Here is a 13,125-nt window from a genome sequence, read left to right as displayed (position 1 = left end):
ACTAGCCAACTGGCAAGTAACTCTGTTTTATTTACCCACCAAAGCCCATGTTAAATCTTATTTGGCACTTAGTGAGTGTTCATTTTGGATCCAGCACCTAGCTGTGATATCAAAGGCAGCAGACCTTGAAAATGCATTTCATGCTTTTAAGAGCCCTCTAAAAAATAAAAAAATAAATTATAATTAAAAATATATATACATTGGGCACTGCTTGCATACAGTATGCCATCAATGCCTTTTGGGTTTAGAATAAGATAGTTACTACATCAGCTAGCAGCTCCATTCTAACCAGCCATATCTTGACCTATTGGAACAGGTAGACATCTCACTAAGTTTTAAGCAAAAGCCATTGATGTTCACACATCCTAACACTCAGTTTAATGAAGCAGCCCAGACTGGCATCAAAGAGATGATGCACAGCGTGTTCACTTTAAAAACGGAAGAACTGATCTCCATGGAGCGTCAGGCCTTTTGAGCTTCTTATAAAGCGTGTCTCTTTTTATGTGTTTTTAATGTCGTCGATTTTCTTTTGTGCCGTTTCTCTAGCAACTGCTCAAACTTCGCGAGGATCTGAAACAGAGAGAGACGGAGCTGGAGAAGAACTCGGAGGAAAAACAACAGCTGGAAAGCCAGATCCAGAGTCTGAAAGACCGGATTCAAGCTTTGCCCACATCACACGCTCTGCCCGTGAGTTACAGACGGACGTCCCGTCTGTGCTTGTGTTGTGTCTTTGTTCTTTTAACTCAGTCTGGATTTGCTGTGTTTTGTCTGATGAGGAGGACGAGGTGAGACGGCTGTCAGTGTGAGGACGGCGTGTATTAATGAGTCTGTCCTACTGAACGCTCTCCAGGGATTCAGATCAGAACGGGAATATTTCTGATTCCCTGCGCTCTAATTAAAATAACATGAGCTCAGGATGAGTCTCGATGTTTGAAACCGAGAAAAACAGTGTGAAATTCTTGCATTAGACTCCCCTGTTTACAAGCACGCAGACATTTGAATGCTTTCATATTAATGCGTAAACATAACAGGCATAATTTCAGAGATAAGATGGAAATGATGCAGTGGGGATGTTTATAAAATAATGCAGGTCATGTGTTTAAAACAGTGGTTCACGACCTCTCTTATCTATCTGTGCTGATATGAAAATAGCAATAGATGCTAACACAGCAATGAAAATATATAACTACTACTAATGTACTATGAACCTCTGGTACTTTTAAATAGACCGGGATAAATTCAACACATAGATGGATGTTGGATGGATGGATGGATGGATGTTGGATGGATGTTGGATGTTGGATGGATGGATGGATGGATGTTGGATGGATGGATGGATGGATGGATGTTGGATGGATGGATGGATGTTGGATGGATGGATGGATGGATGGATGTTGGATGGATGTTGGATGGATGGATAGATGTTGTATGGATGGATGGATGGATGGATGTTGGATGGATGGATGTTGGATGGATGGATGTTGGATGGATGGATGGATGTTGGATGGATGGATGGATGGATGTTGGATGGATGGATGGATGGATGTTGGATGGATGGATGTTGGATGGATGGATGTTGGATGGATGGATGGATGTTGGATGGATGGATGGATGGATGGATGTTGGATGGATGGATGGATGGATGGATGGATGTTGGATGGATGGATGGATGTTGGATGGATGGATAGATGTTGTATGGATGGATGGATGGATGGATGTTGGATGGATGGATGTTGAATGGATGGATGGATGTTGGATGGATGGATGTTGGATGGATGGATGTTGAATGGATGGATGGATGTTGGATGGATGGATGGATGGATGGATGGATGGGCGGATTGATGTTGTATGGATGGATGGATGGATGTTGGATGGATGGATGTTGGATGGATGTTGGATGGATGGATAGATGTTGTATGGATGGATGGATGGATGGATGTTGGATGGATGGATGTTGAATGGATGGATGGATGTTGGATGGATGGATGGATGTTGTATGGATGTTGTATGGATGGATGGATGTTGGATGGATGGATGGATGGATGGATGTTGGATGGATGGATGGATGGATGTTGGATGGATGGATGGATGTTGGATGGATGGATGTTGTATGGATGGATGGATGTTGGATGGATGGATGTTGGATGGATGGATGTTGTATGGATGGATGGATGTTGAATGGATGGATGGATGTTGGATGGATGGATGGATGGATGGATGTTGTATGGATGGATGGATGGATGGATGGATGTTGGATGGATGGATGGATGGATGTTGGTTGGATGGATGGATGTTGGATGGATGGATGGATATATAAACTAAAATAAAAGAATATATATTAGTTTAATGTTGTAGAGCTTTCATATTAGAGTTTTTTAGCATTATGTCAATAACCAAAATTATGATATTATATTATTATAAAAATTTTAAATGTAAAATTCCAAAAAATTTTAATGTTCTAATTTTATTAAAAAAAAAAATAATAATAATAAAATTATCCAATTAAAACCACAGGTTTAGAGTGTATATTACAGTAGAATTACTAAATATTATTTATATTAACATAATTAAAAAACTCTAAAAAAAAATTATGTTAATATAACTAAAATTAAATTGTTCTAATATCATTAAAAAAAAACAAATTCTACAATTGTATAATATTTTTTTAATAGCCATTTTAAATATTTATTAAACCCACCCAATTAAAACTAAAACTGTTTTAGAATATTTTTTGGTGAATTTTATCCTCGCTCTTGAGCTGATCATCTCCATAGTTATAGTCACAAAGAGTTTTGAATCATCTTTCTAATAATATTTCACATTTCAATGTCATCTCTTTTTTTTTTTTTGTTCTGATCGTTACTGATCTATTAACACTGTATTCGATTCATGCTGACATGCATTTGCACTCTCACACCGGTGTGTTGTGCTCTTGATGGTGTTGTATATCACGCAATCTTGAAGTGAGGAAGAAAACACTCCTTGCAAAATCATGCACCTTCCACACCATTGGCATATAGCTTCTGTTGAAAGATTTTTCCATGAAATGCAAAACAATCTTCCGTTTGGTTCTCTTGAAACGTTCAGGTCTTATTCAGGAAAACCTGGTCACTGTGCTGCCTAGGGGACTGTTCCCAACAAACGTGCAAAAAACTGCTCATTCGTGTATGAAACTCAGGAAAAGTGACATTTAAATCAGATTGCGTTTCAAATTTAACTTCCAAAAGGTAATGACAATTTGAGAAGGCTAAATGATTCATGCCCTTAATTTGATAGCATGTTATCTTGTACAAACAGATGTTCTTATCTCACTTTTTTTCGTATCTGGTACCGTAGAGCGGATCGTTTTAGGTTAAGTTTGGGCTTTATCACCTCCGAGACTAATCATTTTGGAAATGGTTGATCAGCTACTCATCATTCAGAGCAGGAAGAGAGGAAGAAACGTCTGCATGTGTTTGATTGGCAGTCTGCGCCGGAGGTTATCTCAGCACCGCTGATCCGTGCTGAAGGAGGGTTCGAGGCATCAGCGTGTGCATTGATGAATCACCTGAGACAGACTCATTAATGGAAGAAATGAAAATCAATTTTAACGCAGCCATTCCTCCTATAGATCTGTTCCCGTCGCTTGCGAGAGCAGTTTATTGTTTTCTGCTGGATGAATGTGTTGTGTATGTCATACATCAGTCTGTACGTGTGTGTCTCAGTGTTTGCTCCTCCGTCTCTCGCTGTGATAAACTTCATTAATATTTGTTTTAGAGTCCTAGAATATCTGTCATAAGAGTTTCCAAATCTGCTCAATGCATTAAAAAGCTCTAAACCACGACAGGCCTTTTACTTAACGGAAATATGATAAAAGATGCAAATGTTCAGTAAATAACTACAATGCATTATGAGTAGAAGTTCTAAATATTTAGATAATTATTTATTCTTTTTTTGTATTAGGACCGCCTAGAAACAGCTATTGATTATTAATTAAACATTTATATATGTATTTATATTTTTTGTGCACAAGGACCCCTTAAACAACATATTGTTATTATTCTAATTATTATTTATTAAATATTTATATATTTATTTATTATCTGTGTATACTTGGACCCATTTATTTAGTAATTAAAATAATGTTTTTAATTTAATTTAATTTAATTTAATTAGAAAGAAAATGTCTTTGGTGCCTGGCCCTCCTATGATTCTTACATGATTTTTTTTTATTATATTCTGGAGCCCCTAAGTATACTGCCATGAGTCATAAAAAAAGCCATTTAATATTCTGATATCTAGATGTGGCTTAGGTTTTTCATGAGATTTCTTCACCTGTTTTATCATAGCTAGACCAAAATCACAAATCAGATGACTCAGAAAAGTAATAACGCCGCGTGATTTGAGATAGCTTTCATGCATGTAGCCCAGATGGTGCTAATCCAAAGTGTAATACATGGATCTGTGGTTAGTTCAGATCCCTAACCAATAAGCATGAGCAATAACAATAGTGATGCTTGTCTAAATATTCCGTCAGCATCAGTTTGCGTTACTAATATCAGCCGAGCGGCTTGAAATGGCTTGCTTCACTCTGCGCTTCATTAGAGTTTCACTGAGCAGGACGAATGCTTTGGAGCTTTGCTGCTTATTTGGCATTTAGAAAAATCCATTTGCAAGCGTGACCTTTGGCTCTCAGCGTGTCAGGCCTGTGATTCGGCTCCCTGCCCCGCGGTGTGTCCCGCGTCCTTTAGTTTCCCTGTGTGTGAGCGCGAGCCTGTGACATATTACTCGCTGACAGCTCTCTCATTCTTTTAATTGTGTAGCTGGAGAAGGCCGAGCGGGAGGACAGAGGAGATGAAAGCACCAATCACAGCAGCGTAAGTCTCTGACTCTCATCCACATCCTCATCACACCTCGTACAGGCACAATTCTCTGTGTGCTGAGGCTTTTTAAGGGTGGAAAAAAAAATAGAATGTTAGAATATTATATATAACATTAGAGTTCTATGAGTTTTAGTTCTCCTTTAAAATTGTGAATTTGGCTCGTCACCATCAGGTTTTTTTTTTTTTTTTGCATTTAAAATTCTAAATTAATTTAAATTTAAAACTCTATATATATGCAATTTAAAATAACAGTTTTCAAAGTGAATATCTATTTTTTTTTTTCTGTATTTTTCAGCATCATTACTTCAGTCTCCAGTGTCACATGATCCTTAAGCAATCATTCTAATATGCTTGTAAACCATTGTCAATTTATTTTTAGATTAAATTTATATTATGCAATTTGAAATTTGGTGTTATTGATAGAAAATCACAAAAATATGATTTAAAATTGTTTTAGATGTGCCACTGACACCATGCTGAACCATGGTGAAGCACCTCCTTTTACTGACTATTCATTGATTAAAAAAATAAATAATAATAATTCTATTATTCTGCACCAGCCTTTTGTTCCTTCCACTCTGTTGCTCTTTCTCTCCACATTTTCCTGTCTGTGCATCACCCTACACCCAGCTCTGTTGTCCACTTCCCCTCCTCCATCCTCTCGCAGAACATGACAGATCATTACAGGCCAATCGAGCGCAGGAGAACTTTATTTGTCGCAGGATAAATCACTCTGACACAACTGGGCGAGGAGACTGCAGCCCCATCAGAGGGCCGGGGTAATGAGGGGAGGGACAGACGGCCTGTGAGAAGAAAACAACTTTCTCTTGTGTTGTTATTTCCTTCTGTAGGAGGCGGCGGTGGCCGTGGTGTCCTGCAGCCAGGAGAAGGAGAACCAGCCGGAGAAAGGCCCCCCCAGCCCCGTCAAATCAGAACGAGAGGCTCTGCTCGTGGGTAAGCGTCAAGGAAGGCACAACGGGCAACTGGGAGTTTTTCACATTTGATCTAATAAGACACAAGACTGTAAAAAAAAAAAACCTGTTCTCATTATTTTCATCATCCACAGCTATGTCTACTAGGGTGCAGGTGTTAATTGCCCGACCAAATGAGCCTCAAATGAGTCACCTCGGATGCTTTTTAATGAGGAACTTTAACATGTCACCCACAGCACAGCTGGAGTGTGTGCATGAGAGGGAGGCTGCCAAAATCCATGGCCAAAAATTCTGCCTAGGTGGACAGCTCGCTATATTTTGAGAAACAGCCAGAAAGGGAGAAATAATTGACTCTGGACTGCTGAATTATTAAAACGAATGCACACCCTGAGGTCGCCACGCAGTGAAGAGGCGCTAAAACGTCAAAGATCCCCGAGTCAATCATGTTTACAATTTGTTTACGCTAAAAAAACATTTTTCAAGCTTTCGGAATGAGAAATTGATTGTCACGGCATAAGAGGAAGATATAATGCAGATGCGGAGGCGTGTAGTAAAGAACCTTCGGCATTCTCTGCATGTGTAATTGGCTTGGCACCGCATGTTTGCCAGGGATTTATTTGTATTTTATTTGGCTTATTTTCCAGTCCAGTGACCGGAAAGATTGCTGACCGAGCTGTTGTCCAGCACATTGCTCTCTGGTGAAGAAAGCTCTAGCTCCTCCGTCAGATCTCTTTTAACTCATGCTGTGTCTGAGGAGGAGCTCCTGTCAGAACTAACAGGGGAATATACCATGCCCACATCCAGATATAACAGAGTCCAAATGTGCGTTGTGATAGTGCACAAATGTAGAGCATGCAACAGCGTCTGAGCTCTTCTAATCTTGATATCATTCACCCTATATGTGCGTGCTAATGCCACAGTATAGTGAAAAACATAGAAAACCTGATGCACAATTGTAAAAATTTCTTCCTTCAAGTCATCAAACATGTTTTTTGCTTAAGTGAACATAAGAATAACTTTTAATGCATGTAATATTTCGACTTATTGGACTGAAACATCTGATGTTTAATTGATTATGCATGCATAATTTAAAGAGCCATGTGATGGCCAGTGTACAGTATGTATATATGCAAATGAGAACAGAATGTAGCACACAAGTCATATAAGCTGCTTTCTGTTATTTTTTAAGGTTTACAGCATCTGTTCAGTGCTGATTTTATAGTCTATGCTGAATTCTCATTTTGTGGAAAAAAACCACACGGGTTTGAATGGCATATGAGATGACATTTTTGGATGAAGTCCCCATCTCATGGAGTTTGTTTAAGCACATACAGCATTATATCTTCTAGCAGACATGCATGAATAAATGAAACTTTGTGTTATGTTATAAAAGGTCCATTTTCTTTCACATAACCGTGTTTGGCTTCAGATCAATGTGGAAATGGAAAGACGTGGTAATCCAAACACACTGCACTGAAACCATTTATAATATATAGACTATATCTATAGTCCATCGAGACTAATGGAGTATTGACTGTGCGGCACCTGTGCACTTCTCTCTGGAGATCTGCCTTGCTTTCCTGATCAGACCATAATGCGTTCAGAATAATTAGTTATCAGCGCACACCTATCGCATTCGAGCCAGAAGTGATAATAGCAGCCGTTATTACTAGTCCATATGTTTGAGTGTGTGAATGAAGCACTCGGAAGGCAGAAGAACAGCCTTGATTATGGCAAACAGCTTAAAAACTGCAATTAAACACTCATAATCATTTAGAAAGTTCAAGAGGCAGAGTTAGCCGATGAGGATGAGGACATCCACTTCTGGGAAAACAACTCAAGGACTTGGAATCATTCGCTGACGCAGAAGTGCTCTGCTCCAAAACCAAGCGAGCCGCCTACTTAAACCGCATTTAGACACCGTCTTCTTAAGATACTTCATTTGGGCTGAGATCTGAGGTGGTGTTGTATTGTATGCAGAGCAAGCAATGCCAAAATGCGACTAGAATAAATGCATTCAAGCTGGAGGAAATGTCAATACTTGTCAACACAATATTTATTAATAACATATTTATATTTTAAATAAATATACAAATGCATACAAACTTAGATATTTAGCTAATGTGTTTATGTCTATAAATATACTTTACTCTAAATAAAGTCATTTGTTATTTATATATTATGTGTGTGTGTGTTATATTTTAATCAGTCATTTATGAGATTCTGAAAGGTTTCGGAGCAGATTTTATATTTATACTTTACTGTAAATGTGTCAGTGATTAATCTTTGGCTTTTCTTCCACAGGAATCATCTCAACATTTCTTCATGTCCATCCTTTTGGAGCCAGCATTGAATATATCTGCTCCTATTTACAGCGGCTGGACACAAAAGTATGAAACACACACACACACACAGATTTCACTCCTTTTATTTTTACTTCTCATTTTCAGTAAGTTATAATGATGCTATTTAATTTATTTCGCTTCAGTAGTTTTCTTCTTGATAGCAGCTGTTCAATCTTTCCATGATGACAGATACTACACTTCGTCGAACAAACTGCAGCCTAAAACAACAACATCTTTGAAGTTTATGTTCAGAGTTTTATTCGTGACAATTACAAGAACGCAGCTGCAGTGCTTACTGACAATTAAATGTGCTGTAAATGTGTCAGATTTAGCAGTAAATTGTGACTATCATCACTCTGGCGTCTCCGGGGTCTTTCTGAATCACTGTCTTGAGTCACGAGGCCCACACAAGAGAACAACTAATCGCTGGATTCAACTAAGTTTGTGCTGTTCATGACAAAATGTTTGGATTATATGCAAGTGTTTCTTGTGAGGCAGTTGAGATCAACTTAAGTAGCCTCTTAACTCTTTGTTGTTGTTTTTTTGGACCTTTGATCAGTGGTGGATGAAGCACACAAATCAGATACCCTAGTGAAATATGACTTTTGTTTTCAGTTTAATGAGTAAAAGGAAACAGAGAAAAGAAACATTTGATTGCGTCCGAAACAACGAGAAGAAATCGAATCAAAATCCAATGTTTAAATCCTTTTTTAACCAATACTGAACACCGTACTGTAATTCTCTGTAATTTGTGCACATATTTATTTACAAAAAAGTAAAAGTATTTACAAGAGCAATATTTCATAATAGACTCCACAACTATTGAGCTGTTAAGAACAAAAAGAAGAAATAGAATAAAAGCACAAGATCAGAATAATGGCAGTGACAGGTATGCAATACAATTTCAAAATGTATTATATAGGCCTACAATTACATACTGTAAAAATATAAACCAAGCATCTTTGTTTACCTCATCCAAATAAGAGGTTGCATTGTTATTTCTACTAATCTCCACATTTTTAATGATATCCATCATTTTGAGAGATAAAATGCAAGACAGAAAACCATTTCAACTAGTGCATCTGTTGTCCTCTTTTTAAACTGTTTTTACTATGGGGTTATGGTATGGACAAGCGTATGTTATGGACAAAGACCACAGGTGCATTTCATTGATGGCATTTTGAATGCACAGAGATAATGTGATGAGATCCTGAGGCTCATTGTTGTGTCATTCATCCACGACCATCACCTCCTGCTGCAGCATGATAATGCACAGCCCCATGTTGCAAGGATCTGAACACAATTCCTGGAAGCTGAAAACATCCCAGTTCTTGCATGACCAGCGTACTCACCGGACATGTCACCCATTGAGCATGTTTGGGATGCTCTGGATTGGTGTATACAACAGAGTTTTCCAGTTCCTATCAATATCCAGCAACTTCACACAGCCATTGAAGAGGAGTGGACCAACAATGGTGATCACAAAATATACTGACTGGATTTGGACCCCCCAATAAATAAATAAAGTAAAACTGCTCATTTTAGAGTGGTCTTTTATTGTGGCCAGCCTAAAGCCCACCTGTGCAATAATCATGCGTCTAATCAGTATCTTGATATGCCACACCTGTGAGGTGTTCAAAGCAGAAGTGCTCACGAACACAGATTTAGACAGATCTATGAACAATATTTGAGAGAAATAGGCCTTTTGTGTACATAGAAAAAGCATTAGATCTTTGAGTTCAGCTCATGAAAAATGGGGCAATATATATATATGTGTGTGTGTGTGTGTTTACTTGTTTCCATTTTCATAAAATTTTTATTCGTGATTATAACATTTACACACACACACACAGTTTACTCACTCTGACTGAATATAATATTTACTGCTGCACACACACACACACACACACACACACACACACACACTGAAAGTATGACGGTCTGCCTGCCATTCTAATGTTCTGCTGAGTAAACAGCCCTTGATCACAGCTCTCACTCTCACAGCAGGACCACACACACAGATCTCCCACGTGTGTGTGTGTGTGTTTTCATCTTCCTGTTCTCAAATATATTCCTTAAGCTTTTCCTGCCAAAATGTTTAATGCTGAAATAAAACGCTCATCTCACTATAGTGCAGTGTTGATTACTCTTTATTTTCCGTCATCTCTCAGGCTTTATCTCGCTTCCTCGCTCTGCTTTTGCTGTCACACAGTGACTAATTTACACTTACAGATGGAGGGTGAAAATGAGCCTCTATATCTTTTTTTGATTTGAGTTGAAGCCCTCCGGCTGTGGATGCCCACGCTCTCGCTCTCCGCAGCACACACATGCCTTCATATCTTCATCAACACTCCCGCTTGTTTTCACTAAAAACAATGCGCTCCAGTGGGAGGCTTTAATTGATAAAGATAAATAACACACACACACACACACACACACGCACGTGGGTGTCACAATCATGTGAAGAACACAATTCACATCATGTTTGTTCTGAGATTCATGGTGTGTTTATATGCAGTGGGGTTAAGATAATCTGAAACCACATCAAAAATTCAAACCTGGGAAGTTTTAGTCAAATGCAAGGGAAATATTAAATGAAAATGGAATGTATACGATTCTGCAATATTTCTAGGTCAGATGTGGCTTGTTAATGAGTATCAAAGGAGTAAGTCAGGTTGCATATAAATTAAGCACTTAAATACTGATTTATAATTACACAAATAATGCATACATAATTTTACTCATGCCTAATTTTGTTAAAAACAAACACAGTCAGGGAGGGGATGAAAATGGGTCCAATTTTAAAAGCAGAAATGTGAAGCATATAATTTTATGAAAGCACTTACATGAATTGTTCTGTTATTATTGTTCAAAAGTTTGAGCTGTGAATTTGCAGTCACTAAATTTATGTGAGCATGCACATTGTTCTTGTGGCTGTGCTATTGAAACAGTGAGAGTTTACAGAGTTTCTACAGGTTTGATGAAAGTAACTTTAAGTCATTTTAAGACCCATTTACAGATTTAAAAAATAAATAATTTACCAATTTACAGATTGGCCTCATTCACTTCAGTTATAAGTGCCTCATTCTAACTCAGATTTTTGCTTTAATAAAAAAAAGGGCAAGTCGTAATTAATATTTGTGGTAATCAACATTGTGCCATTTAACTTGAATTTTTACCCTCAACATGTCACCAATGGATGGACTTAAAAGATTGCAATCATTACAATCACAAGCTATATTAACTGCCACAGTAATGTGTTGAAGGATAGCATCATATCATTATAACAGAATGTGTGACTGTAGTACAGTATCACAGAGCTGATTTAATACAGTCTGTATCATTAAACCATGCATGTCCCGTGAAGCTGCTTTCAAACCATCTGTGATGTGATTTACAAATGACATGAATCAAATATTAGTCTCAGAGCTGCGTGATTGGTTCGTATGGGTCTAATGGTGGATGTTCTCATTGTTTCAGATCAGCACCACAGAGGTGGAGACTCTTTTGGGTCGGCTGCCCTGCACGTTCAAGCAGGAGTTGACGGGAGTCGGGGCGAGTTTGGAGAAACGCTGGAAGTTCTGTGGGTTCGATGGCATTAAGACGGCGTAGAGACACGGGTTTGGGTTCCTGCTAGAAAAACAAAAATGGGTGATGGACCCGGAGGGGTCTCAACCAATCACCTGCCAGCTCTCCGCGTCCGTCCGGCCACCCCATTGAGACACTATTGTGGAAATCTCCAAAAAAACACTCAAGACCTGGAGGTGTGTGTGCAGTATGTTTCAGCACATGAACGGACCGTGCACTTGTACCACACAACGGGTAAAAATGAGGGTTTGCTGAACCGAGGACTGGAACTGTCAACATACATTTTCTTGTTTCACTTCTGATTTGTAAAAAAAAAAAAAGAAAGAGAAAAAGGAAAAAAAAAAACACTTTTTCTTTTATCTTCTGTATAGGCGGCAGAAAACAGTTGCATAGAATCCTGTAAATGTACATTTGAATAACTTGCTATTTTTAAATAATAAAAAGACGAAACTAAATCTGGAAGCAGGCTAATTTAATAGTTTAAAAGTGTGCTTCTAAAATCTTCAAAAGTTCCACTCTGTGCACCTCTGAACCTAATTAAGAGGAATCATGGGATAAAGAGACGGGATTTCCTCTCACTTCGGCTGCATTTATGCCACACACGTCCGTTCAAACCTTCAGGCTTTTCCTGCTGAAGCTGGTGACCACAGAAGCACTCTTCCGCTCTTCCCCACGTGATCTGAGCCGGTCTGCAGAGTTTCCCTTCTCTAATGGTTTGTTCTTTCATATGAATCTTCTTTAGATATGGTGTTTTGCTGTGTAGTGGCTGTGTGTGAACACGTCGAGCAGCTCTTAGCTTGTGAAGTCTAATTAACAATCAGAGCGCTGTATGTGTGTGTGGGTGTTTGTCTGTTAGTCAGCAGCGAACGTCTCGTCTCGTCTCGTCTCCAGAAGACTCTTCCGGCGGCACACTCAAGCATCCCTAATGCTCTTCTGTTGTGCAATTTGTAAGGTTATTTTTTCACGTATTGCTGAGGGGAACTAAAGCTTTATTACACATGATTGGTTCCCACTGCCCCTTTTCCATTTTCTTGGGCCATGTTTATGAAAGATTAGTTTCTAATGCTTGTCAGACATTTGGCCTCTCAAACATGAATTAATAATGGCTAATGATTGTTTCTTCCATCGTAGAATGAGCCTTAATTCATTATTATGTCTTTTTGTCATGCATTTTTAATATAGACACTCCAGGTGGACTGAAATATAAGTGAACAGAAGATGAACAAGTAGAGCATTTTTTACAAAAAGGACTCTCTCTTAAATATGAATATTTCAGTGGTCTCTTTTAAATGTCCCATCATTCCAACTTAATAGAAGTTTAATCAACAGCATTTGTGGAATACCACTAAAATGTGTTTTTAACTCGTCAAATCAAATTAAAGAAATACAAATCAGAAT

General features: G+C 38.4%; 1 protein-coding gene across 7 annotated transcripts in view; it reads left to right on the top strand.

The window, feature by feature from the left end:
* Window positions 1-12,182, top strand: part of LOC128027371 (ecto-NOX disulfide-thiol exchanger 2) — a 255,254-nt gene extending 243,072 nt beyond the window's left edge. For all 7 annotated transcript variants that reach the window (XM_052614932.1, XM_052614934.1, XM_052614933.1 and 4 more), the window contains 5 exons: window positions 547-687; window positions 4,803-4,856; window positions 5,714-5,816; window positions 8,099-8,184; window positions 11,620-12,182. In XM_052614932.1, the coding sequence (XP_052470892.1) occupies window positions 547-687; window positions 4,803-4,856; window positions 5,714-5,816; window positions 8,099-8,184; window positions 11,620-11,751 (516 nt within the window). In that variant the 3' untranslated portion in view covers window positions 11,752-12,182. The remainder of the gene's footprint in view (window positions 1-546; window positions 688-4,802; window positions 4,857-5,713; window positions 5,817-8,098; window positions 8,185-11,619) is intronic.
* Window positions 12,183-13,125: the final 943 nt, after the last annotated feature.

The sequence above is a fragment of the Carassius gibelio genome, chromosome A14 (assembly GCF_023724105.1).
Source record: "Carassius gibelio isolate Cgi1373 ecotype wild population from Czech Republic chromosome A14, carGib1.2-hapl.c, whole genome shotgun sequence".
Lineage (NCBI taxonomy): Eukaryota > Metazoa > Chordata > Actinopteri > Cypriniformes > Cyprinidae > Carassius > Carassius gibelio.
This window is presented reverse-complemented; position numbering and strand designations above follow the sequence as displayed.